General features: G+C 34.4%; 9 protein-coding genes across 9 annotated transcripts; 4 read left to right on the top strand and 5 right to left on the bottom strand.

The window, feature by feature from the left end:
• Nucleotides 1–3,712: 3,712 nt before the first annotated feature.
• RO3G_06830 (uncharacterized protein) lies at nucleotides 3,713–5,339 on the bottom strand (the record flags this gene model as incomplete). Its single annotated transcript, XM_067661420.1, has 6 exons — nucleotides 3,713–3,886; nucleotides 3,945–4,423; nucleotides 4,481–4,645; nucleotides 4,697–4,954; nucleotides 5,025–5,077; nucleotides 5,131–5,339. The coding sequence occupies 6 exons, from the start codon at nucleotides 5,337–5,339 to the stop codon at nucleotides 3,713–3,715; spliced, it is 1,338 nt and encodes a 445-aa protein (XP_067517521.1).
• A 1,773-nt stretch (nucleotides 5,340–7,112) lies between these two features.
• On the top strand, nucleotides 7,113–8,579 carry RO3G_06829 (uncharacterized protein; the record flags this gene model as incomplete). Its single annotated transcript, XM_067661419.1, has 5 exons — nucleotides 7,113–7,239; nucleotides 7,307–7,590; nucleotides 7,649–7,737; nucleotides 7,801–8,315; nucleotides 8,368–8,579. The coding sequence occupies 5 exons, from the start codon at nucleotides 7,113–7,115 to the stop codon at nucleotides 8,577–8,579; spliced, it is 1,227 nt and encodes a 408-aa protein (XP_067517520.1).
• Nucleotides 8,580–8,791: 212 nt separating this feature from the next.
• On the bottom strand, nucleotides 8,792–10,260 carry RO3G_06828 (uncharacterized protein; the record flags this gene model as incomplete). Its single annotated transcript, XM_067661418.1, has 8 exons — nucleotides 8,792–8,934; nucleotides 8,995–9,155; nucleotides 9,229–9,307; nucleotides 9,368–9,478; nucleotides 9,645–9,762; nucleotides 9,800–9,951; nucleotides 10,005–10,052; nucleotides 10,110–10,260. 8 exons carry the CDS (start codon nucleotides 10,258–10,260, stop codon nucleotides 8,792–8,794), a joined length of 963 nt encoding a protein of 320 aa, XP_067517519.1.
• A 2,074-nt stretch (nucleotides 10,261–12,334) lies between these two features.
• RO3G_06827 (uncharacterized protein) lies at nucleotides 12,335–15,107 on the top strand (the record flags this gene model as incomplete). Its single annotated transcript, XM_067661417.1, has 5 exons — nucleotides 12,335–12,374; nucleotides 12,429–12,486; nucleotides 12,550–13,372; nucleotides 13,420–14,699; nucleotides 14,858–15,107. 5 exons carry the CDS (start codon nucleotides 12,335–12,337, stop codon nucleotides 15,105–15,107), a joined length of 2,451 nt encoding a protein of 816 aa, XP_067517518.1.
• A 770-nt stretch (nucleotides 15,108–15,877) lies between these two features.
• RO3G_06826 (uncharacterized protein) lies at nucleotides 15,878–17,340 on the bottom strand (the record flags this gene model as incomplete). Its single annotated transcript, XM_067661416.1, has 5 exons — nucleotides 15,878–16,064; nucleotides 16,122–16,367; nucleotides 16,419–16,844; nucleotides 16,904–17,215; nucleotides 17,273–17,340. 5 exons carry the CDS (start codon nucleotides 17,338–17,340, stop codon nucleotides 15,878–15,880), a joined length of 1,239 nt encoding a protein of 412 aa, XP_067517517.1.
• A 317-nt stretch (nucleotides 17,341–17,657) lies between these two features.
• RO3G_06825 (40S ribosomal protein uS2) lies at nucleotides 17,658–18,614 on the bottom strand (the record flags this gene model as incomplete). Its single annotated transcript, XM_067661415.1, has 3 exons — nucleotides 17,658–18,367; nucleotides 18,421–18,534; nucleotides 18,596–18,614. The coding sequence occupies 3 exons, from the start codon at nucleotides 18,612–18,614 to the stop codon at nucleotides 17,658–17,660; spliced, it is 843 nt and encodes a 280-aa protein (XP_067517516.1).
• Nucleotides 18,615–21,577: 2,963 nt separating this feature from the next.
• Nucleotides 21,578–22,352, top strand: RO3G_06824 (uncharacterized protein; the record flags this gene model as incomplete). Its single annotated transcript, XM_067661414.1, has 3 exons — nucleotides 21,578–21,722; nucleotides 21,774–22,246; nucleotides 22,293–22,352. 3 exons carry the CDS (start codon nucleotides 21,578–21,580, stop codon nucleotides 22,350–22,352), a joined length of 678 nt encoding a protein of 225 aa, XP_067517515.1.
• Nucleotides 22,353–22,490: 138 nt separating this feature from the next.
• On the top strand, nucleotides 22,491–22,926 carry RO3G_06823 (uncharacterized protein; the record flags this gene model as incomplete). The annotated part of the gene is made up of 2 exons (XM_067661413.1): nucleotides 22,491–22,597; nucleotides 22,647–22,926. 2 exons carry the CDS (start codon nucleotides 22,491–22,493, stop codon nucleotides 22,924–22,926), a joined length of 387 nt encoding a protein of 128 aa, XP_067517514.1.
• A 141-nt stretch (nucleotides 22,927–23,067) lies between these two features.
• RO3G_06822 (uncharacterized protein) lies at nucleotides 23,068–24,026 on the bottom strand (the record flags this gene model as incomplete). The annotated part of the gene is made up of 2 exons (XM_067661412.1): nucleotides 23,068–23,561; nucleotides 23,723–24,026. The coding sequence occupies 2 exons, from the start codon at nucleotides 24,024–24,026 to the stop codon at nucleotides 23,068–23,070; spliced, it is 798 nt and encodes a 265-aa protein (XP_067517513.1).
• Nucleotides 24,027–24,761: the final 735 nt, after the last annotated feature.

Here is a 24,761-nt window from a genome sequence, read left to right as displayed (position 1 = left end):
AAAAAAGCAAAACAAAAAAACAAAACTAGACTATCGAAAGAGGCTATTTACAAAAAGGTTGTTGTTCAAGTGCTTGCCTCTTTGCTGCTTATCAATGGTTTGCGATCAATTCTAATTCAAACCTAATGAATCTTTTCAGTCTTCTTTGCCTTCTAAAAAGCTCAATAATATTTAATAAACAAAAACCATTATTTAGTTTTTATACAATCTTAATGAATAATCTCTTCTTTTGCATTGTAATCGTGATAATAGATGGTTATTATGTTGTCTGTTTGCTATTTCTAACCAGTAATTAAATATCAAAAGCTATAGATTATACAAAAGATCCACACATGAAATTGAATGTCTTTAAGAAGTGCATTTTGTGTATGTAAAAAAAAAAAAAAAAAAAAAAAAAAAAAAAAACGCGAATCATTTACTCAAAATATGAAACGCCAGACGCGTTTTGGTGTTCTTTAATTTTTGGTTCTGAGCACCAATGTCGTATCCCAACATACTTTAAACATGATTCATATTCAATTGATAAGAAATCAGAGTAGTGAACACTTTACGAAAATTTATTACAGTCTTTTCTCTATTATTCGGTCATAACTAATTCCACCCCTTTAACTCAATGCAAGCTTTTAATATAACTCCTGATGCAATGCAACATAAATGAAAGATCAGATCTACTGAAGAAATAATTATAAAACAGTCCACTTGCATATCTAGGAATAGATCTTAACATTAAAATTTATTCACACTAGATCTACAGTTATAATTAATTTAAGTATCTTGAAAAGGATTTAATTAAACCTCCATGAAAAGAATATAAATACCAGATATTATAATATTAAATAAAAATATAACTTTTTCAGTCTCGTTGAATTTTATAGCCTTTTTATTCTTACGAGATAACATACAAACCAACGGTCTCATCAACATCCATGTCTTACCTTTGCTGTGGTTACTTTACTGTGCAAAGGGCATCTTATCTATTATGAAGATTTCTGTCCTTCCTTTTGAATGGTAAACTGTATACATCAACATGCATTTGACTTTTTGCTTACAATGTTCCTTATAGGCTTCAAAAAACAAAATCTATGCTATTACCCTGCATCATCTTTAAATTGTTTATCGTACATCTTTGCAAGTATTGCGTGCTAACTGTGGCTTCGTTTGGGGTGATCAATGTCAATAAGATGAAGCCATATAACAAAAGGAAGGGCTCAAATCTTTGTAAATGGCGGTATCTGGTCTGTCTGCTGGGTTGAGCAAAGCCAAATGGTCGCTTTAAACTGTCTTTACAGATTAGACTTTGGAAACTTTAGGGGTCGGCTTACGATCGGGAAACTGTTTGTCATTGCTTGGGAAAACCGGAAGCTTGTGATGGTGTTGATTTGCGCACGTGTCTCTTGGATGATGAAGACTTATGGCCTGCAGCCCATTCCTTAAGTGTTCTATGCTATCCCTTCCTCGTTTGCAATGGCTTGCCCAGTTACTGGTATGTTCAAGCATTGTATATTCATCAAACAATCCTTAGCTAACCAATTCTTTGTTGTTTGTTTGGTAGATATTTAGTTTCTTTGGAAACTGATATCTACCACACAAATTACATATCTTTTTTTCTCTCTCTTCTAGGTATATAGGTAAATGGCATATTGATTCCTTCTGGTTTGTGCTGCATTTTCTCGGTGCTGGTGTTCCTATGGTTCCTTGATCCTAGACAGTGTGTTTGCAATTCAATTATCGTCGTGAGTGTATGGTGTCCCTTCCGATGCAGGCAGTGGAAGACTAAGTCTGTAAAAATTCCTCATTGTTTCTACGGTCGAAATGTATTGACGGTTGAAGCGTAAAGTTTCCATTTGGGTCAACTTTGTTCCAGTAGATTGACTTTGATATACAAAAGCTATTGTTTAAATAATTTGTATCATCTTTTTATAATAAACTTTTCTTGTGTTCAATTTTATGTATTTAAGATCCAAGTAACAAATGGTTTGTTTGCGATAACGTAAAAAGAAGTTACAAGGAAAGAGTAAAACTTTTTTTCTTGTTACAACTATAAGTTTTCTAATTTACTAAAAACGATTTGCAGAATGCTTAACCTTCTGAATGCAAACGAGTAATGAATTTGATGTATTAATATTTCCCTTGATATTTTACACAATTGGTTGGCATATATGCAGTTTACTAATCTAAACTGCTTTGTTGTATTCGCACTCATTGCCAACTTAGATTGGCACTCAATTGAAGCCATTGTATGATATGGTTATCAACATCTCAAATATACTCTCCTTTTTATATTTGAATTACAATAATCCTTGGCTAATGATCTAAACACGTCTGTTATGTATAAATTTACAATAAATATGATGTTAATTTTGAATCGATCAATGCCTGTGACTCCTTGAACTTTGCAAACTGGAATGACTATCATAAAAAGACCTGTACTCAAGGATTATAGATAAGCTATTTTACTCTCGGAAAGAGCTGGCCAAAATGGCAAGCATTCTATATTTGGTTAAATCTTACACTGCTTTTGTATTCTAAGCATTGTTATTATATATCGTTTTGTTCTCATGTTCTATTCTCTAAAAATCGTCATAAGCCTTAAATATTCTATTTTCTTTTCTAATAGTTACCAACAAAACTATCCTTGATTTTCTTTACGTGTCCTTTCAAACCATTGTTTCTGACAAGATTAAAAGAAGAGACTCAATTATCATGTCGTTACGATAATCAAAAATAATTTTAGCACGAGGCTTCTGCTTTCATACAGCTCTTATATTAAGTAATAAAACAAACTCATAACAATATAAAAAAGACTATTTCTTCTAGCGAATATACTATATATAACATGGCTGGTATAAGTAAACTGATAATCTAAATATTTTCCTAAAATAGTTCCGTATTTCAATGAAGTGTCTTGAACTTATAAATATCTTTGTATATATGCTTGATCAAATGAATATAAATTATATATTTAACGATCAACATCTCAATGCATAGCAAGCTTTTTTCCATTCTGTAGTGTGTATTCGCAGCTTTTAGAGTTGCTGTTGTTAATTTTTGTTTATATCAATGAGAAAGTACTATTTAATCTATAAAAAGATTAAAATATGAACATGTTATTTAGTTCAAACCGTCCTTTCATTTTATTTGCAACTTGTTTAAATAACTTATTTTTCATATGACTTATTCCAAGAATTTTTGGTACATCTTGAATACATGTATTAGTGATGCTATGTCATTGAACCGTTTTGTCATAAAATCTTAATAGTAGCTGATATATTTACTTTTAACCTTATAACTGTCCAGTTACGTTTTAATAATTTTTCTTCTAAGTCTGTCTTTTCATTTTGCTACAGGTAACTATCTACTTCATAATATGTACTGGTAGATACAGAGTAGATTCAGTAATTGGAGAAAATTCTGTTAAAAAAAGAAATAAGAAAAGGAATAATTTATTTGATAAATAAAGAAAGCATCTAATAAAGAGAGAGTTGATTGACTAGAATATTAATAGGGTGATGGAGTATGACTCTCTTTGAAGTATCTTTATCAAAGTATACATGAAAGTATAAAACTGTTTGAGCTGTACAAACTGTGTAACTTGCAGAATGATTTTGGTTATACGCTAGTTCCGGTTATTACCTTAAAAAACGATATTGGTAATATATAAAAGGGTATTTATTTGTCAAACAATCAAAGTACTCAAATGTACAGACATGATCTACACCTTGCGAGAAATAATACGATATTTGCATGGCAAAGGCTTACACATGATACCTTCCTCAACGTAATCATCCAAATTAAGTTTCACATTTTGGCCTTGCGAATCAAGTTCTGTTTCGATCGTAAACTTGGAAAAGAAACGAACAAAGAAATTGAACAGTTCTTTTTCAGCCTGTGTATGTAAAAACGACCTTTAGCTTTCTTTGCTTTGTGTTTAGCTATTTGCTTACTAAATGAATGCCAGGACATATTCTTCTTCCCCAACCAAAGCCAAAGTGATCTCTATCTTCAATTTTTGCATTGGATGCAGCTCCCATTCTGTTGGTATTGTTCAAGAATCTCTCGGGTTTAAATTCATCTGGGTCTTCATAAAATTCTGGATTCTTGTGCATAGCAGCCATACTGCTGACCAAAATAGTGTCTTTAGGAATAAAATATTTATTGACAATTACATCTTCTGAAGCCATATGAACGACACCAAAGTTTGTCGCTGGACGAAATCGCATTATTTCTTTTTGAACACAAATAGAATATGGAAGGTCATCGCGATCTTTATTGAAACTTGGTATAGCTCCAGGAGCATGCTTTGATTTCCATTCATCAAGTTCTTCCATCAATTTAGATTGAACTTCAGGCATTTGAGAGAGGATAGCAAATGCCCAATAGATAGTAGTAGCCACTGTATCTGCACCAGCACCAATCAAGTCACCTATTTGAAATAGAAAAGTATTAGATTGATAGAAAATGAGACTTCTATTTCACGCACTTGTGAAAACAAGGATATCATCCTCATCAATAAGGCCCTCTTCTTTCATCTGGTACAAATCTTTAACTAACGAGCGCTGATTTTTCTTTAAAGCATTGTCAATGAGCTTCATGAAAAAGTCATCGCGATATATATTGACAAAATTTCGCATCTTATTTTCTACACCTGTAAACATATCTATCCAAGCCAACATGGGAAGAAAAGAGCCAATGTCACCTGCAGGACCACCGAAAATCATGATGTCGTTAATACATCTATGCATTGTTTTGAAGTCTGGTGTATCAGTAGATTCAAATCGAGTGGCTAAGACCAAAGCTAGGATAACATTCAGAGATGACAATTGTAGCTCTTTGAATGGGTCTAGAGCCTCTCCCGATTCAGAGTACTTGGCAAATCGATCGACTAATTGATCAACTTCAGCTTCTAAAATGTCGCTAAATTTATCTACTGATCCTGGGCTTAAAATGGTAGTAGCTGTTCGTTATAAATAAAAAGGAAAGAAAGGAATGGGAAATTCTGCTAATTATATGTTATATTGCTTTACCTGCTTTTCTCTTGTTTTTCCATAAATGATTGGTTTGAGCCATGGAGATACCTCTAAATACTTAAAAGTATATAAACTCTTCTGATAGAAAGTGAATGTCCTTTACCTATTGTTCTTGCTGTAAATCTCTATTAAAAACCGATGGTAAGGTCTTGAAGAAGTACTACTTCCTGCTTTGACAAAAATATCATGGGCTAGGAGAGGATCACTGATCATGAACCACAATTGATTTCCCATGCGTAACTTATAAATTGGACATATCTCTTTATGCCACTGTGTAATTTGTTTTGATGGACACTTTCCTAATCCAAACATATGCCCTATAAATGAAATACATCATATTAGTGATAAAAGAAGAGGAGGTTGCTGTACTTTATTTACCAAAGATAGGTAAATTAGTCGCGTTAGGTGGAAAAGGTATTTCTATGAGCCCTTTCTTTTCCTCCGATTTTCCTTTTCTAGATAAATAAGCAATAGAAAGAAGAGCGGCACTAGCGGGCACTATGATAAAAGCAGTTTCTTTTAGTTTATTGGTATCCATCTTCTAGAAGTAAAAACGTTAACGTAAGGAAGATCAAAGCTATTCAAGTTTTACAAAGAGCTATTTATATCATTTTAACATCCGAACCAAATAAATGTCTACTAGGCAAAAATAAAAAATAGTAAACATTACACAGCCCTTTGTAAAACCTAAAATAAAAAGGGGGGAGAGAGAGAGAGAGAGAAAAGAAGATGGTTATATGATTCTGTTAAGCTAAGTGCATATTGTTGAAATTTTTTTAGTGGTTGAATTTTGGGACTAGTAGTAAGCAGGCTTCCTCCTAAAAGTAGATCAGAGGTGGAATTGTTTTGGATACAAAAAACTCTTCAATGCCGTATAAATTATGATAAATAATATAAATTGAATCAATAAAGCAAACCTCATGCATTAAACTCAATACTGATATAGTTATGAGTAGTGATATTATTAATACATCCATGGGTGCATGTATACTGCATTTCTACATAATGGCTTTGTCTTTCGGTTGGTAGACATGAAGAAAGAAAATGCAACAATCAATATCAAGACTATACTGGCTATGTACTTTCTATGAACATCCTGCTTGAGATATACTCTTCCTTTATTTATGGAGGGGACTGAAAATGACTATAAAGATATCATTATATCAATCTATTTAACATTTGTGTACCACATACGTGCAACTGACATTATCCATACCAGGAAATAATAAGACCATCTTAACTTCCAAATTATATAGACCTTTTATGGAAGAGCTCTCGAACGATGCGAAAGCATGTCTATGTATGTTGGAACAAGGAGGCTACAAGCCTTACACATATTATTATCAAAGCAATGATTTTAATGTGTTTCCTATAAAGTTTATTGTTTTGTTTATTTGTTTTTTGTTTTTTTCTACAGTTGAAACATGACTTCTTACTTTTAAACCGTACATTTGTCTCTATACAATCAACAAAGTAAAGTCAAAAAATAAAACAGATCTATTACTGTATTTGGAACTTCCGGGAACTTGTAAAGAAGACAACACGGCCACCAGTTTTTTATGCAATTATAATAGCCACTAGGATACAATATTTAAGTTCATAGTAACGTAAAGATTTAGTACAGTAATAAAGCTTATTTTAATATGATGATATGAAAAAGGAGTCAAACTTAATGATTCCAATTTGATCTAAGTGTTCTTACTTTGTAATGAAGTTTCGGCCTTTTTTTTTTTATTCCTAAAATTTTAAAGAATGCCCATATAAAAACGTTACAAAAGTTCCCTTTGTTTGATAGCTTTCTTTTGGAAATCAAACACCTTTCATACTGAAATGAAACGCTATTGCTTGATACGTATAGTATTCTTCTTTCGTATATTGAATAACAAGAAAGTAACTCTCCTTTCTTTTATTTTGTTAGCTGCTTTGATATCTTTTTTGTTACCTATTGTATTAGCCGTATTGGAAGGAGATTTTGTTGAAGAAGAATGGAGAGTAGTAGCATTAGTAGCTCCGCCTGTCGATCATGTTACACTTACAATTCCTCAAATTTCGCCCTCGGACCAAAAGAAACAAGAAATTGATCAAATGTTTGATTTGGGGATTGTTGATAACACATTTACTGAATATATTGATACAGACGAAGAGTATCGAGCCATGATTGGGTACAAACCAGTTGAAAAACCTATAGAGACATTTCCACCAAGTGTAAAAGGTAGGATAAAAAGTCTTTGACTATAGTTTTTACATCAAATAAAATGACTCAATCATTTCTTCAAAAGAACTTGTTCAAGCTACCCTAGCTCCTGAAACCACCTTAATTCCTCAACCTGTTCAAGCTACCTCAATAATTAAAGCCGTTTCAGCTTCCCAATCTGCTTCAATTCATCAAACAACAAATGCTTCGCCTCATAGCATTAAAGAAGACTCAGGCACTATCATCATGAACATGGTAACTTCTAGTACTCAAAAGTCCTTAGCTCCTAGCACTACAGTGCTTCCCTTTAGGCCACCAGTTGCTCAAGTGACTGAATGTATGACAAAAGGACAAATAGCATTAACTTATGTAGGATGCCTCAATTTTATTGCAAAGAAAACAGGATATTAACTATTTTTTATTGTAGAGTGAAGGGCCTAGTGATGTTACAGCAAAAATTGCTCGTCAATTGAACAATGCAGACGCAAGAGCAAGCTTCTTTATTAATTCTACCTGGTAAGTAAAATGAGCAGAAGGATAATTGAAATAATGACTGAAACCTTCTTTTATTTTTTGTAGGCTAGACATGCAACAGTATGCTTTAGTTACCGAAAATCTTTACAAGGATGGGCACCTTATTGGCATGGCTTACCGCGTTAAAAATGATAACTCTAAGGATATGACTAATGAAGAACTAAAACATGACATTATAAAAAACGCTCGGGTTATTGAAAACCTGATTGGTGTAGCGCCTAAATATGTTCGTCTTCACTATACAAAAGAAAAGGATATTCGAGTAGAAAGGACTTTAACAGAGCTTGGGTTTGTGACCGTCGGATACAATCTGGACAGTCAGGATTACCTAAAGAAGAATATTACAGGCCCAAACTCAGTTCCAGATATCTACTCAAAGACTTTGAAAAACTTTAAGGAAAAGTACAATGAAAAGGGATCCTTTATTTCCATTCATTATGATGGGCCTCACTCAAGTTCCTTGGATTCAATAGGTCACATTGTGAACACTATTGAAGGAGAGGGTTACATGATGGTCAGACTAGATGGTTGCATGAACGATGAAAAACCCTACAAAAAATGTAAGGTACTTGATTATACAAAAAATGGAGTGAATAACACTTTTTCTAATAGCATCAGAAAGTAAAGAGTATATTTTTGATCAGTTTTCTTATAAGCAGCAAAACTATCATCAAGGCCAGAAGTTTGTAAATATGGATCCTTTGCCAAATGGTGATGATGCTGGAAGCAAATCTGCATCAAGCCTAGGTGTTTCTGGTAGAGATCAAAGCTCTCTCTTCATGATGTTGTTAGTTGCTGGTACCTCGATTGCTTTTTGCTTATAATTCGAGTGTACGGCGACAGCGCTATATCATATCGTCTTTAACAATATTTCAATAAAAAGTTTTTTTTTGTTTTCATTCCTTTTATCTCAATAGATCAATATAAATAAACAGACCAATGTGCAAAACTAAACTTTTGCTTTATTACTCCATCTTTCATCTCATAAATTAAAAATGAACTGATGGTTCGTATAAACTTATAGTATTGTTTGGGCTCAAAGCTTAGCTTCTTTCATCTTTTTAATACCTCTTTCCATTAAGTCAACAGTATACTCAGCAGATCCCCAGCTTGACTGAAAACCAAAGCCTCCATGTCCATAAGCATGAGTTACCAGCACTTTACGCCCCTTTTTTGTGTCTAAATATTGAAAATTTCTGTTATTAAATCGTCTTAATTTTCTAATTGCTATCAACTTACAAATGATATCATTCTCAAAGCGAGGACCACCTTTTCTGGTAGGCCTTAGACCAACATTATATGAGACAATCTCAGGATCACCATTTTGATACAACTCTGGGCAAAGTTTTTTTGTGAACGCCAAAATTCGACGGTTTGTGTCTTCATCGGAGAATGGGTTACTATACTCAATCCATTTTTAGATAAGAACAGGAAGCCCGAAATCTTTACATCTTTTAAGTTTTATCACCTTACCTGTCATTTTCATCGCAAGATCCACCCAGGATCGCAGTTCCATCAGATCTAGGAATAACATACGTTATGCCGTGATTTCCTAATTGACATTATTAGCTTGTCTTTTCTATGTGCAACGTTGATGAGTCATTTTTAGTACCAACATAGCTCAAGGTTCTTTTGACGTGTGGTGCCTTAACGACCAAGGTTTGTCCCCTTGTTGGGTACAAAGCTTTATCTTTTACTCCACCAATGTATTTAGACCCCAACCCTGTACAATTAATCAAAACATCAACATCCTTATTTTGATCTGCGAACACTTTTATATCTCTTATCATCCTTTGCTCAATAGTTCCACCCAATTCTTTGAATTTAGTCTCCAGCCATTTTAGATACACGGGCGAATTGATTAATACTGAGAAAGAACGTCATTTTACATGATAATTTTTCCCATGATCTTTTTATACCAGTTGTATAATAATGGCCTATTTTGGCTCCTTCCGGTAATTCGTCTTTTTCATTTAAAAAATTAAACTTTTTTGAATTAAAAACATACTATAAATTAGAGATAAAATATGTCCAAATGACTTACATCTTTAACTATATTTTTAAACCATGGATCAGTATGATCTGGTGATAACGTTTGGTAATAGTCATAACTTGGTACCACCATAATGCCTGTATCTAATAAATTGCTATTCTCAGCAATCTTTAAAAATTGTCTGTAACTTATTGCATCTAACTCTAAATTCTTATGTTAAAGCAAAATCCAATATGTGTAGAAGGAACTGATTTACTTTGCAACATCAAATCATTATTTGGAGCCATTGTTCTCCAATGAGCGCCTTTTTTACTAAAAGTCAATAATTGCTTGAACCTCCCTTTTTTTTTCCCTTTTGTACCTGCATATGGTGAGGTATATTGAATATCCATATTTCCTGGGACATGTTTTGCTATAATTTTGACATCCTCATAACCTTTTTGCTTTAATAAAAGAGCAGTCGTAATACCAATGACTCCAGCACCAATAACTATGATTTTAACTTGGGCCATAAAAAGAAAGAAAAAAGCAAACTTAATGTGGGCTACCATAGAGAAATTACATAAGTTTGCGGCGATCAAAATTTCTCAGCGTACACAATGATTACTTTTTTTGCATAAACTTTTAGAACACTTTACAATAGTAAACCAGACCACTTTAAACGTTAATATGATGATAGTAGTGAGTATTTATTTGCTAATGTGCTTCTTTCTGAACCTATTCCTTGTCAGTACTGCTTATAACATAAAGGATATTTGACAACCTTGCTTGATTAGATCACTTAAATACTATATAGTCGTCTTCCACTTGTAGGCAATATTCAATGAAGTTAAGCTATAAGGCGTTGTAAATGCGCTTATAATTTTCTTGAGTTTTTAAATAGATGCCTGTACTTTGTTTAATAAAGAAGAATATCATTCCAGTACAAGCTTTTTTAAATTAAGAAATTGAACCTGTTACCAATGACTCATTAAGCGTCAATTATATACATAGATTAACTAAACAACAATCATTTATACGTAATAAATGATAAAATTCAGCAACGTATAATCATTTCTTTACATTATGGTGACAGTTAGAAATCCTTGGAAGCACCAAGTTTTCTCTTTCTCTCTCTCTCTTTTTTTTTTTTTTTTTTTTTTTTTTTGTTTGTTTGCTATAAATGACTGTGCGCTTTTTATCGTGATAGGATACACCGTCGACAATGCGCAGCCCCTAAAGATATTTTACAATACAAATTCAGAGATAATCAGCAATTCTCATGTGTGTCAAGTCATTAGGTTACAGTGGTAGATTGTTTAAGTGCCGATTTCTAAATTTGATTTCATGCAAAAGCTATGCTTTTATGATAAATACAACTACCGTTTTAATACAGATAAAATTCAAGAAGGATGAATATAAACAAAAAGGTAAGCTTGCTTAAAATAATTGCTTCGGTAGCTAAAGTGCTTACTTTTGCTGGTATGTAAACCTACTGTGTTCCTGAGGCTGTCAGCTTAAAATCAAAACTGTCAGTAGGAATATTAAGTAAAGCTTATAGAACTGATGCGATTTAAGTTGAAAAAAAAAATCAATTTATCACAAAACCTTTTACTTGAAGATCCCAACAGTTTTCCTGCACAAGACATGCAACTCACAAGGACGCCGTTCCTAAAGAACTGTTAACATTGAATTAGCCAACTTATTTGCACTTTTTTAACGAATAAGATAAAGAAATTCAAATATAAAGCAATTTTGAGTAATTTTATCAGTTATCAAACAAAAGAGGCCGTTTCATCGTGACTTTGCGTTCGACTGTTATATAAACTGAGGTAGAAGACATTACAAAAGCATATTTTTCTTTCACATAATCTCAAAAAGAGTTATTATAATCATGTGTCATAGTACCATTGTACAATCAGAAACACGTCAATCACTTTCAAACTTACCACTAGCGCTTGAACGAATCCGAGACCAACAAAATCGATCAAATCAAGAACGATTGAACCAAAGCACCACGACACTAGTCAGTAATCAGCCAATTATTGGACAGGAGGAGAACTGGCGCTTTAGTATTAAACGCGCCCAACGCGAAATTGATGACTCTATCAGAAACCAAGAAGAGTCGTTAAATGATCTCCTCAGAAGAAGAAGTCTAATGGATCAGGTTCTCAGATAAATGATTGTTTGACATAATTGACGATGAAGCAATGATATGATTCTTTTTTTTTTGCATACTTATTTATATAATTAAACTTGCTGAAGCCATTATGAAATAAACCACTGACTAACTTTTGCATAAAAAGTAACATGTTAATCTAATTCTGATATACTGCTTTCTTGAGCTAATCAATTTTCTCAATTTTTATGCCTAATATTGGGGATAAGTTAGAAAAAAATCTATAATGAATGCTAACCGCCAACATATCAAAGTGTTGTAGGGATTTGTGATGATTTTGATGATGCATGAAAAGCAAACCACCCTAAATGTTGAAACTGAGATAAATCAGGCATCAATCTCAGACTTTTTTTTAAAAAAAGGGGGAGGTGAGGAAAAACAATGGATACGCCCTTTCTTTTTTTATTTTTTTTTTCTTTGTTTCAATAATGAGTGATTGGAATTCAAATGATTTGCAAGAAGATTTTGGTAAGGAAAGATTGGATTGCTTATTAAGATCGTCTTTTAACTGATCGTACTTAGATAAGCTTACTGTAAATTCCAACAAGCAGTGGAATGGCATCGACACTGCTAATACAGCGTAAAAACTAGAAACAGCTTTATATGAATACATTGTTTGTTCCTTATTTTTCTTCATTCACAGCTGGTCCAATGTTGCTAGTAAAAGAAGCAATCGAGGTGGTCAATCTAACCAACATCAACAACAATCCTGGGGACAGCGTAATAATAGAGGACGCGGTAGCGGTCAACAACAAAACATTAGAGGTAATTACGAACAGCAAAGAGGTGGTCAACCATCCCGTGGCAGAGGCCATCGCGGTGCCTTTCAACAGCAGAGATGGAATCAAAGTAGTAACTCACAAGGCAGTAATGATAACAGCAACGGAAAGCAGCAATCCGATCAAAACAAATCTTGGTCTGATTCTTATCAGCAGCAAAGTTGGGGTGGCCAAGCAGATGATGTTAATCAAGGCTGGGGTAGCCAGTCAGTCAGCTATAATCAAGACTGGAGTAATGCAACGAAAGAAGAAGGCAGACAGCAAGAGTGGGACAGTAGTCAAACTACAGCAAAAAGTGCACCTTCTTGCTGGTCTACAGTTACTCAGACCAAAAAGGTAGACACTGCTCCTTCTTGGAATCAAGAGTCTACTTCAGCTGCTCAGCAAGACAATGATGGCTGGGATGAAAAGCCTAAACCTTCAACAGGTGGCGGCTGGGGAGAGATGACACTTGACAGCTTTGGTTGGAATGGTTCTGCAAAACGGCCAAAAGATATAAAGCAACCTGGTAAGGGTATTTGGAAGGATGGTATCCATGAGCTTGGTGAAGACGACGAGGCAATTAGGGTCAAATTATTTGGTACTGCTGAGAATAAGCAAGTTCTGCACTCTGGTATTAATTTTGATAAATATGATAGTATTCCGGTTGAGACAACTGGGGATAATGTTCCAGAGCCCATTAACGAGGTAAATGAATGTTTATTATCTTAGAAAGAAGTATATTTATGATCTAGTTTGCTCATCCTCCACTCGACAAATACTTGCTTGACAACATTCGTTTAGCGCGATATACAGTACCCACACCTGTTCAAAAATATTCTATTCCTATTGTTGCAGCTGGTCGCGACCTTATGGCCTGTGCTCAAACCGGTTCTGGCAAAACTGCTGGCTTTCTTTTTCCTATTCTTTCAGCCATGTTTACCTTTGGCCCACTTGCCGAGCCTGAAGATGCTGAAGTAAAGCAAGGCTACAGAACATATAAAAAGGCGTATCCTCAGGCCCTCATCTTGGCACCTACAAGAGAATTAGCCAGTCAAATATATGAAGAAGCCAAAAAATTCTGCTATCGATCATATGTTCGTCCCTGTGTTGCTTATGGTGGTGCTGATATTCAGCAACAGCTTCGATTGATTGACAGGGGCTGTCATCTCTTAGTAGCAACCCCTGGTCGACTAGTTGATATACTGGAACGTCGTCGTCTTTCATTTAAAAACATTCAATACTTGGTACTGGATGAAGCTGATCGTATGCTTGATATGGGCTTTGAGCCACAAATTCGTCGTATTGTCGATGGTGAGGATATGCCTCCTGTAGGCAAGCGTCAAACTTTACTCTTTTCTGCCACATTCCCTGAAAACATACAAACGTTGGCCAGAGATTTCTTACAAAACAATGTCTTTTTATCTGTGGGTCGTGTGGGCGCTACTACAGAAAATATCACTCAAACGATTGAGCTCTTACGGGAAGAAGAAAAGCGACCTCGTCTTTTGGAAGTGTTAGAGAAACACAACAGCAAGGAAGGATTAACTTTAGTCTTTACCGAAACAAAGCGCATGGCTGACTCTGTATGCGAATTTTTGCTGGAAAATGGATTTGAAGCGACCGCTATCCACGGTGATCGTATCCAAAGTGAACGTGAAGCTGCGTTAGATTCGTTTAGAAAAGGAAAGACACCCATCATGGTTGCTACAGCTGTAGCTGCTCGTGGTTTGGATATTCCTAATGTGACTCATGTTATCTCATTTGACTTACCCAATGACATTGATGACTTTGTTCATCGTGTTGGACGTACAGGTCGCGCTGGTAATACTGGTTATGCTACGTCTTTCTTTACGCGTCAAAATAGATTCCTTTCAAAGAATTTGGTCAAATTATTAAAGGATGCAAAACAAGTAGTACCGATTTGGTTGGAAGAGATGGGTTCTGATGAAACCAATGCTCCTTCCTCCAACGTCTATCAAGGAAATAACAGAAGAAATAGACGAGATGATGATATTGGGCCAAGAATCCGATGGTAAAAGAAAATGACAAGTAATTTGATTGCTATATAAAAATTTGTATATAATGTATCATTTTTATTTTCGCGATAAAGTTTTTTAAACAAAATAAAATAAAAAAAAAAATTGCAGTAAAAGGAAAAAGTTATGAAATTTATAATTTAATCAACTCTAGCCAGCAAACGATGAAGCGTTCGATGAACTTTTTCCAATTCATCAGATACTTGAGCAAGGCCTTCTTCCTCATAATGTCCAGCATCAAAGGCACCTTGACTATATTTAGAGTCAATTATTTGAAGCTTATCTTGAAGCTTCTCGATATCGTCAGCAGAATATTTGGTATAGGAAAGACGGTTGGATTCTCTTGCGATTTCCATAAGTTCTCGGTGAACTGCTTCAAGATTCTTTATCATAGGCATTTTTAATAATTTGTGTATTGGGGAAAAAAAGGATAAAAAAAAAGTTGTGTGTGTATGTGCAATGGTTTTTAAATAGGTTTAAGCAAGGTTTCAAGGAAGGAGTGAGAAAATTCATGCAATTCTTTTATTTCCATAAAGAGTAAAAAATTGTGATATTGATTGACATGTTTAAAAAACGTATGATTAATAAGAGAAAGGAATATGCTATTGATTATATTTAATTTGTATGTTCTTTAGAGTAACATAATATAATAAAAAGGGCCTATCTCCTTCATACTGAAAACTAATCAATAATTCAAGGGTTCATTTCTATAGCAACCATTTCAAAAAAAAAAAAAAGTATAAATCATATTTATTTCTAATATAGGTTATCACAAAGACCATTGAAATAATATCCTTTTATATATTCATATGAAATGCATATTTCTTAAGACTGTATATTATAGTATTTTATTGGAGTAAAATGCGTTCTTTTCATGCAAAAAGGGTTTTACAAAATTAATGCGAATCCTACTTTGTGAATAAACAACACCGTACAACAGAACAATTTGAAATAAAATCATACGGCATTTTTTTTCTTTCGAAAAAAAAAAAAAAAAAAAAAAAAAAAAAAAAAAAAAAAAAAAAAAAAAAAAACATTTGTCTAAAAAACATCACCTGTCGTGATACATTTTTTATAGTCTAAGGAGGACATGTCTTTTTAATTAAATGCTATACAGTTACACAATGCCTGAATAGAAACCAATATAACCCTAGTAAAAATGAGATGTGATTTATTAATTCTTCTTTGGTGTGGCTATCAATGCACAATTTTCTAGGCTGGTTGCAGGGTCAACATAATAAACCAACTTTGCATTAAAACCGTACTTTTCCAAGAATTTAACTCTTCCAGTGTCCAGCACTCTCTTACACTGATAACCTATTTTTTCACGTTGGACGCGATCTAATCCAGTAAAGTGGTTTCTAATCAAAAAATGTTTAGACCAAAAGAACGATAGATAGATTACTTCTTCTTATTACGCAGTTTGGTCTCTATCTTCGTCTCCTTCATCTCCTTCCTCTTCCAAGTCACCATGCTCATCTTCTTCGTCGTTTTTCTTTTGTTTTTCTCTTTCACCACTGATGCCCCAGCTACTAATTTTACACATTCTTTCAAATTCAGTTTTATTCATATCAATTGACTCCAGGTATTCAGTATTAGGATACATCTCATAACGACAAAGCTGGTGACAGCACATAGCAATAACAATACCTGCTATAGGTTCACTACAACATGCTTTTAGTCATAGATGCAATTGATTATTCCAATCCTTCTACCTGCGTCCAAGTGATCTTTCATGTTCAACGTAATTCATCAAACATTTCAAAGTGATATCAGTAGCACATCCACAAAGATGCTTGGAGAAAGCCACTACCTTCTTTTCATTGTTTGTAATACACTCCACCTTGGCCAATTCTAAATCCTTGATATCCATCAATAAACGCTGCACAGTCGACTTTTGTTCTGAATGGCCTACTAAACTAGGGTCGACCTTATTTCGAACATTTTTTCTATCTATCAGCACAAAGGTGCTCTCTCCATTTTCTTCTTGGATTGCCTTCTTTACCCAACTTGACAGTTCTCCTTTGCCAGCACCAAACTCAACAAAGATGGCTGATTTATCCTGAAGCATTCCATTTTGCTCCATGTGTCCTATTAATGATGACTGTTGATCTAAATGCTTTGTCCACTGTACTTCCGCTCTACAAACACATGCTCAACAGAGACGAACGTTTTTGCTTGTTTCTCCTCTTTTGTTTACCTCTTTTGTTCAACTGCAACATGTTTTGATATTTCAGTTTCAATAGGTTGAACAAACTTATCATAAGCAGTGCTCACTTTATCATAGATTGATTCTAGTTCCTGTCGAGTCAATAATTTGAGTTGAACACGAGCAAGCCAAGGTTGAACATGCATCTTTTGATGAGAATAAATGTTTTTCTGGAAATCCAGTTCTTCCTTTGAAAGAGGCAAGGTACAGTTGATGTTCAGTGAATGACAGACGGGTAAGCCTCTTGGACGCGAGTTGCAACGCTTTTCCAAATGAACCTTGAGATCTTTTTCAAACACAGTACTAATCAATTTTTTTTGTTAAAACACGATCTCTTTTTGAAATCATAGATCCTCTTACTGTGAATTATCGTAAGGACAGGGTATCCTCTTCAAATTAGACACTTGATTTTCTGGATCTTGTGTCATGTGCTCACCACAGTACTTTTGTAACTTTTTGGCAGGTAGGTTACAATATCTTCTTTTTCTAGCTACAAAAAAGTGGCCTATAAAAAGTGAGATTAATAAAAATGGCTTCAAAAGATATTCCTTTTTATTCTTTTACATTGCTGTGGTTTGTTCGGAACTGGAGGAAGTTCCAAAGGCTGATTGGTTTTTAATTTTGTTCTTTTTTCGACAGATTCTTTTGGCATAGTTGTAAAGAAAAAAAAAAAAGAAAAAAAAATTGAAGTGGCGTTTTCTGAATGTAAGCTTTATTCATAGAGAGCTGTTTTTTTTTAGAAACTTTAGAACCATCCAGATTGTGTGACAGAAGGGATAGCGTCGTCTGCCCAATCACTAGCAGTAGTAAAGGCATCTTCAGTAGACCAATCAGCAGCATTGGTAGCAAAACTAGCAGACCCTTCAGCTTCAATGGTCCAATCTTGCTCTTCTGTGGTAGAATCCCACTGAGCTGAATTGAATTCTCCAACAAACTCAGCAACTTCATTTTCCTTTTCAACTTCCTCAGACTCACGATAAAAGAACATGTCAACCATGACATCCCAGGGCGTCTTGTAATCCAAACTCCCACGAAGACGAAGAACGGCACGGGCCAAAAGCCAGTAAGCCAAGCCAATCGCGTGTATGGATTTGTTGTTAGTAGGAATGGCAACATCAACATAGTGAAGTGAGGTATCAGTATCAGCAAGAGAGACTACAGGAACATTGACATACGAAGCTTCCAATATGGCTTGAAAATCAGAATGAGGATCGGTACAAATAACTAAACAAGGCTCATGGAAGGTACGAGTGATGTAATTAGTAAAGGTACCAGGAGTGAAACGACCTACGATGGCTTCGGCACCAATATACTTTGCAAACTTCAAAGCAGCACGGCGACCATAAGGGTATGAAGAAACAATCACAATATCCTCAGGATTTTTCATTGTGGCAACAACACGAGCAGCAAGCATAAGCTTCTCCCAAGTCTTGCTAAGATTAATCAAATGAATACCTACAGAAAATAATTAATTTTTTTCAGATGCGTTTTTATTTAGTTTATTTTACCATCAACGCGACGCTTAAAAACATAAGGCTTCATATGATTATTTAGGTTCTTGGTACCAATGTGGGCTCCAGCTGTCAATAAAAGTTGAATGTCCTCTTCAGTAGGATTTAAAACTATCAATTACATGAGCACTTGCTGTCGCTCTAAATAAGAAAGAGGTGCTTGACAACTTACTAGCAGGCACCTTAGACATCTTTAAAAAAACAGATTTCCTTTGAATGGCGGAATATCTCTCTTGTTTTATAGCAAAAGCTAAGGCGCGGAAAAAAAAAAATTAAATGTGTCTTGAAAAGAAAGCAAATGGAAAGAAAAATCCGCAGAAAAACAGGTCCTTTTGTTATTTTATTTTTAAATCCAATCCAAGCGTCACAGCTTTTATTTTCCTGCTTTTTATTATTTCTTATCTGCATTCTAAAGTAATTGTAAGAAAATAAAGGGAAGAGGGTTGTGGGTTGATATATGCGATTCGTAGCTGTCCTATCTTCCCCTCCTCCTTTTTTTTTCTTTACTACATCATATATGGTCATAATTTAATCAAAAACTACAATAGGAAATAGAATGTACAGTAGTAATGCGATCAAAATAAGATGCTCAATTACTGCGGTAAATAAGAATAGGTGTAGAACAATAAGATTAAATAATAATAAAGGAATTATTCTAGTGAAAAACAGAGTGATTAATTTATCAATACTGAAGCTCGTTCAATTCACGTACTAATCACGGTATTCTATTTCAGAGCTTGACTAAGAGAGATTTAAAAAATAAGAGAAATGTTTGTTACACATGATATACGCATTGAACAAAGCTTGCAGGCAATCAACTTGTGTTGAAGCTATCGATATCAACTCCGCCGACTGTTTTTAATGAATAATTTTGACTTTACTTGAAGTGTAGATAAAATGCATACAATATATATAAAGTAAAATCATTCTTTATTAGTCATGATACTGAATGAATGCTTTAAGATAACTATAAACGTATAGCTATCCAATCAAATTAGGTAAGCATAGATTATGATTCACCTTACCTTAAAAATCTAACTTGTTCATTTAAACAGCTCAAACTTAATAAGAATGACAGGCCCTTCCGAGAAGTCAACAGTTAAATTCAACTTATCCATTCGAAACACATTCAAACTGGATAAACAGAAAGATTTGTACTTACTGCAATATGAAGCTACAAAGTGAAAAATGCCACAGATCACACAGCTTACAAATGAACAGTGACCATGGTTATGACCGATTTCAGTCATATATTTGAAGAAATTCTAAGCTCATGTCAATAAAGTAATTGACCAAATCAATCTTAACAGTCGTCCTTTTCTCAGCTGATAGTACATGGCTTTAGAGGCTAGTGATGAACAAAAGTGACAAAACGACACAGGAAAGGAATCAACTAGGGCAGTTGCAAAAGCACATTCAAAATTGTGGAAAGTAACTATTGAGGAAAATGATTTTTTTTAAAAAAAAAAAAGCAATAGACAACAAGGATGCTCAAAGAAGAATAGGAGGGAAGAATGTGATGAGTTATAAGGTAGTTTTTCCAGTAGAACGATGAATAAAGCGGAATCTAAGATATAGACTGTAGTATCCTCATTGATAGATGATATAATATGTTATGATTGAAGAAAATGATAAGAAAAATTTCAGAAATTAAATTATTTCAACACTGTTAACCCTATCTTGAACATGTTGTATTTTTAAGCTCGGTGGGTGATTTCCTTCAAAGTTTACAATTGTTGACCACGCATTGGAGAAAAATCTGGACTGCGACTTGCGAAAAGAAAGCAGTGAAAATTTCAGCAGGACCTCAAATTTGAAGAAAAATGTGTTTGGAGCCTAAGATGTGATTACGGTGTTGAATAATAATGTGAAGTGATATATGGTGCTTCTATGGAATTTGATTACATCTCAAAGAAGTCATTGAATAGTCCATCGTCAAGTCTGAAGCAAGGTTGTCTTTCTTTTGACTTTAAAAGACCTATGCTAAAAGTCCTTTTATGGACTAATTTACAGATATACCAATGATATCGAGCTTCTTTATAAGGGAAAGTCAAGGAAAAAGGTATATTCTCTTGCATCACAAAGTACTGTTCAAACAACAAATGATTGGTACACGTTTTATAACTTCTTCACGTAGTACAGTGTGCTTCACAGATGCCAGAATTATCAAGGCTATCTTGCTATAAATCCTTATCCTTTTCTACGTACAGACTAGAGCTCAAAATTCCAAAGCCACATGCAATGACAAAACTCCCAGGTATATCGCTTACTGAACAATTAGCGAGCTCCCGTTCACTTCCTGCTAGGGCCCAAGAGCTGCATAAATTGAGATTAGTAGAAAGTATGTAATCTGAGCAAACACATGATTAAGCTATCATATAGAAGCTGGTATTGAATGCTCTAAAGAAGGCTTAGGTTGTACACAACTATCCTTTGTACATAAAGGGTCACGGTAAGGCTTCAGTAGAGGGGAAAAGGTACAAAGGTCGCATGTCGCCATTATAAAGTGGATGCAGGAGAAGAATGTTCTAAATGCTTCTTTTGTACCTTCTAAGCAAGGGAATAGCTTTACTTTTGCTTACACTTGAGCTTTGGCAGTAAATCGATATCATTTCCATAAACAATTCATTGATCACTCTACTGATATTTGTGTATCTACATCTAATGTTTTAAATTCTCTTTTATTCACTCATGAGAAGGTCTAACTTTCATTTTATTTCTTTTATAGAATATCTACAATAGCAATAAAGAAGCAAGATGCAAAAGAGAAAGAAGTAAAGTACTCGAGCAAGTCCAAGATCTCTTTTAAAGGTTAAAGCTTTTTTTTTATGCCATTTTGACGTTATCGGAGATCAAATATGCGAGAGTGAGGAGACTTATTTTTGTTTTATTCAGTTGCCCTTTTTTTTCTTTTGTTTTGTTTCTTATGTCATGACTAGTTTTACAGAATTAAGACAAAGACTATTTCACCCGTATTATATTGCTCACTTTATATATGGGGTTATTTATGTTATTATGCGTTCAAGTCAATTATGGAAAACACATTCTATAGACTTGCAAGTAAATGAAAGAAAGAGAAAAAGGAATCAAATAAGCAAGAAAACTAATGAATAACTAGGAAACCGAGCCAAAAACATTTCTATTATTGAGTCTAATGATTACTTGGAAGTGCATTATATCTATTTCTGCAGAGGAATTATCCAGTGTCATCATTTTATATACAAAATTCTTTTCACTTTGCAGCTTATTCTGGAGATTCGGATTTTGGTATTCAGCCTTGTACATCATCGGCTGGATTGGTAAGAAAAGGACGTAGGATAGACATGTATTCAATGCCTTTTTATACTTAGTATTATCTACTATATTTCCTCAACCTTGGTATAGAGGGCCTACAAAAGTGATTGAATTAACCGAAAGCACTTTTCGAGAAAGAGTTTTATTAAAACAAGCCAAGTCTACACCCAAAATTCAAGAGGTCAATGAAGATGAGGAGGAGATTAAATATTGGGTTGTGATGCTTTATGCGAACTGGTCAGTGGCCTGCCTTAATTTTGAATCTGTATTGGCAAAGCTCTCGGTGGAATACAGTGCACCCCACATCAAGTTTGCAAAGATTGATGTTGATATTTATTCAGATCTTGCAGAAGAATATGGAGTGAGTAAGGACCCCGCCTCGTTTGATTTACCCACATTGGTCTTATTTCACCAAGGAAAAGAGATCAGACGACTACCTGAATTGACAGTAACAAAAGAAGGTCAGACCACTTCCAAGGCAGATGCAGCCAAAAACACTATCACTCGTCTAGGATGGAATAAAAAGCCGGTAAGTTTCTTTTTGAGGTTACAAAAAAAATTAATATTTTCTACAGTCAACAATCAAGAATGCATTTCTTTTGGAAAAGATTAAACGTGAAAAGAAGCATCAATGATTATAGATTTAACTTATTTTTGCTTTATTAGAAAGAATTGCTACTTTATCATTACGTAATGCTTCGTGTATAAATAAATGAAAAAAAAAAACCCTTGAAAGCGCCTGCTGCTTTTTTTTTTTTCACTTGATCTTTAAAATGTCTATTGACGATACTATTTCCCAAAATGAGCTTTTATATGAGCAACTTCAAATTGTGTTAGAACAAGAATATAAGCGATTAAGCTTATTTCATCAACTCGAAAGGTATTTACAACCACATAGGACATACATTCTTATGCTAACATGCTTCAAGTGAATTTAAAAAGTATTGTGATGGAGCATACACACTTGATCAGTACCGCTCTAATATATCTCAACCTTTACTTGATGAATTTCAACAAGTCTTTATCAAGATTGAAAAGGTACAGCAAGAATTGAATGATCCAGTGACCGAGAGCAGTGTGAAATACATGCAACAGAATGAAAAGGAAAGACTGGAAAGAATGATTGATCTACAAAACTACAAGATATCAGAGAAAGAACAAGGAAATCGAGCATCAAAAGAAAAAATGGAAGCATGTGAAAAGGAGTAAGTGAGATGAAGCGATAGACACAAACAGTTGATTAACCAGATACAAAAGGCTTGCTTTAAATATACAAAATGCGACAAGTGAATTAGATCATCTAAAGGAGCTTATAGCAAAAGTAGCATCTTTACTTTGTTAATAAACTTTTTAATACATATCTGAGGAAGTTGAATTATTGTTTGCATCGTGTACAAATTGAGAGGGATTTGTAAAGTAAACGGGTATCCATATTGAAGGTGTGGGTTGATGCTCACCGTGCAAAGAATCACGCGAGTGACCACGTATCTGGGTGACGATCGCATGTTCATATTTGGGTGGTGAGATGGCTGAGCGATAAGAAGGCAGTACTTCACTGTGGGAGGAAGTCGAAGAGTGGGGTCGACTCGAGCGGATGGCTTGTGAAAATGAGGGAGGTGCCGAACTGGGAATGGATGGATTGGCAGATTTTTTTCGTTTGCAGCGTTTCATAAAACAAGTGGTGCTAATGGCAAGCATACCGATGATGATGAACACGATGACAGCAATGGCTGTGGGAGGATGGAAGGATCGTAAGGGATCATGTTGTGTATGTGGTTTCCCGGTTGTGTTTGAAGGTCCATGTCCTGTTAATGAAGCAGGTGGAACAGATGGTGGAAGCTTGCCTACTAGAATGCAATTGAATGGATCGCACGTCAGATTGTTCCAAGTGTAAGTTATTGAAGGGCCAAAGGATTTTTGATATTGATAACATTGTGTGCTTGTAGCACAGTAATCTTTTTATTGCGTTAAGATCAAGTACCCATTTCTCTGTCCCTTTGTTTACCTCCGTCTGTAGCGTTACCACTCGATAGACAAAAATCATACCACTTGTAAGATTGTGGGATGCCTGATTGTGTTGCGTTACAGCTTTCATTTTCTGATTTGCTTATCACGCAAGAACTCTGAAGACACATGGCACAATATTTGCATATTCCATTTTGATCGCAATGCTGACCAGAGACCAGTGCACATTGGCTGTCATTTTCATCCTCTTCATCTTCTTCTTCATCATTTGTATCTTCTTTTTCAATTTCTTGCTGGTATACTAACGCAGCAAAACAGATTAATAAAAAAAATTCAATGTTCATTATAATAAAGTCGTTAAATAAACAAATAAATAGAAAAAAAGAAAAGATTGCTCTTCGGATTTCATATTGAAATAGTTAAAGAGAAGACAGAAAGAGGAGAAAAGGAAAAAAAGGGAGGGGGGGGGGGAACAAGCTTTAATTTAGGTACAAAACAATAATAAAATGACAAGCAGCATATAGTGACTCATAAATAAATCAACAAAAAGGAATTAGGCTTTTTTTTCCCTTTCTAATAAATTGACTTTGAGTTAATTGTACTTTAATGATTACGTAACAAGCTGCTTCTTATCACTTTGAGTATGCGATCACTAACGTATTTACTATTGAAGCTTTCATTTTGTTACGCTCAATGAAGTATCCATTTCATGTCGCTAGTTGTTATCTTGATAAAGAAGGATAGATGAAAGAGAGCTGTCTTGTGAGAAGCATCATGAAAAAGAAATTAGTTTCAGCTTTAGTTACCTTCAGAAACTGCTTTGTCTTTATCAAACCTCTTTCTTTCAGATGACATTCTGCTCTGATATTCCTTAATAGGGTTTTAGAGTGATAGATATGAAGGCAAATGCACCCATTTGCATCTTTACCTATCATGATTATTACAGTTCTTTTCGTATTGATAGTATTGGTATTTTTCATGTTGATTAAAAAGAGAATCTTTAGACGTCTTGAAATCTTTTTTTATTTTTTCCTTCTATTTTTTTTTTTTTGCTGGTTGAGGGTTAGTTAGACCAAAGT

Source organism: Rhizopus delemar, genomic scaffold (assembly GCF_000149305.1).
Source record: "Rhizopus delemar RA 99-880 supercont3.5 genomic scaffold, whole genome shotgun sequence".
Lineage (NCBI taxonomy): Eukaryota > Fungi > Mucoromycota > Mucoromycetes > Mucorales > Rhizopodaceae > Rhizopus > Rhizopus delemar.
The sequence above is the reverse complement of the archived record's forward strand: the minus strand, read 5'-3'. Positions and strand labels throughout refer to the sequence as shown.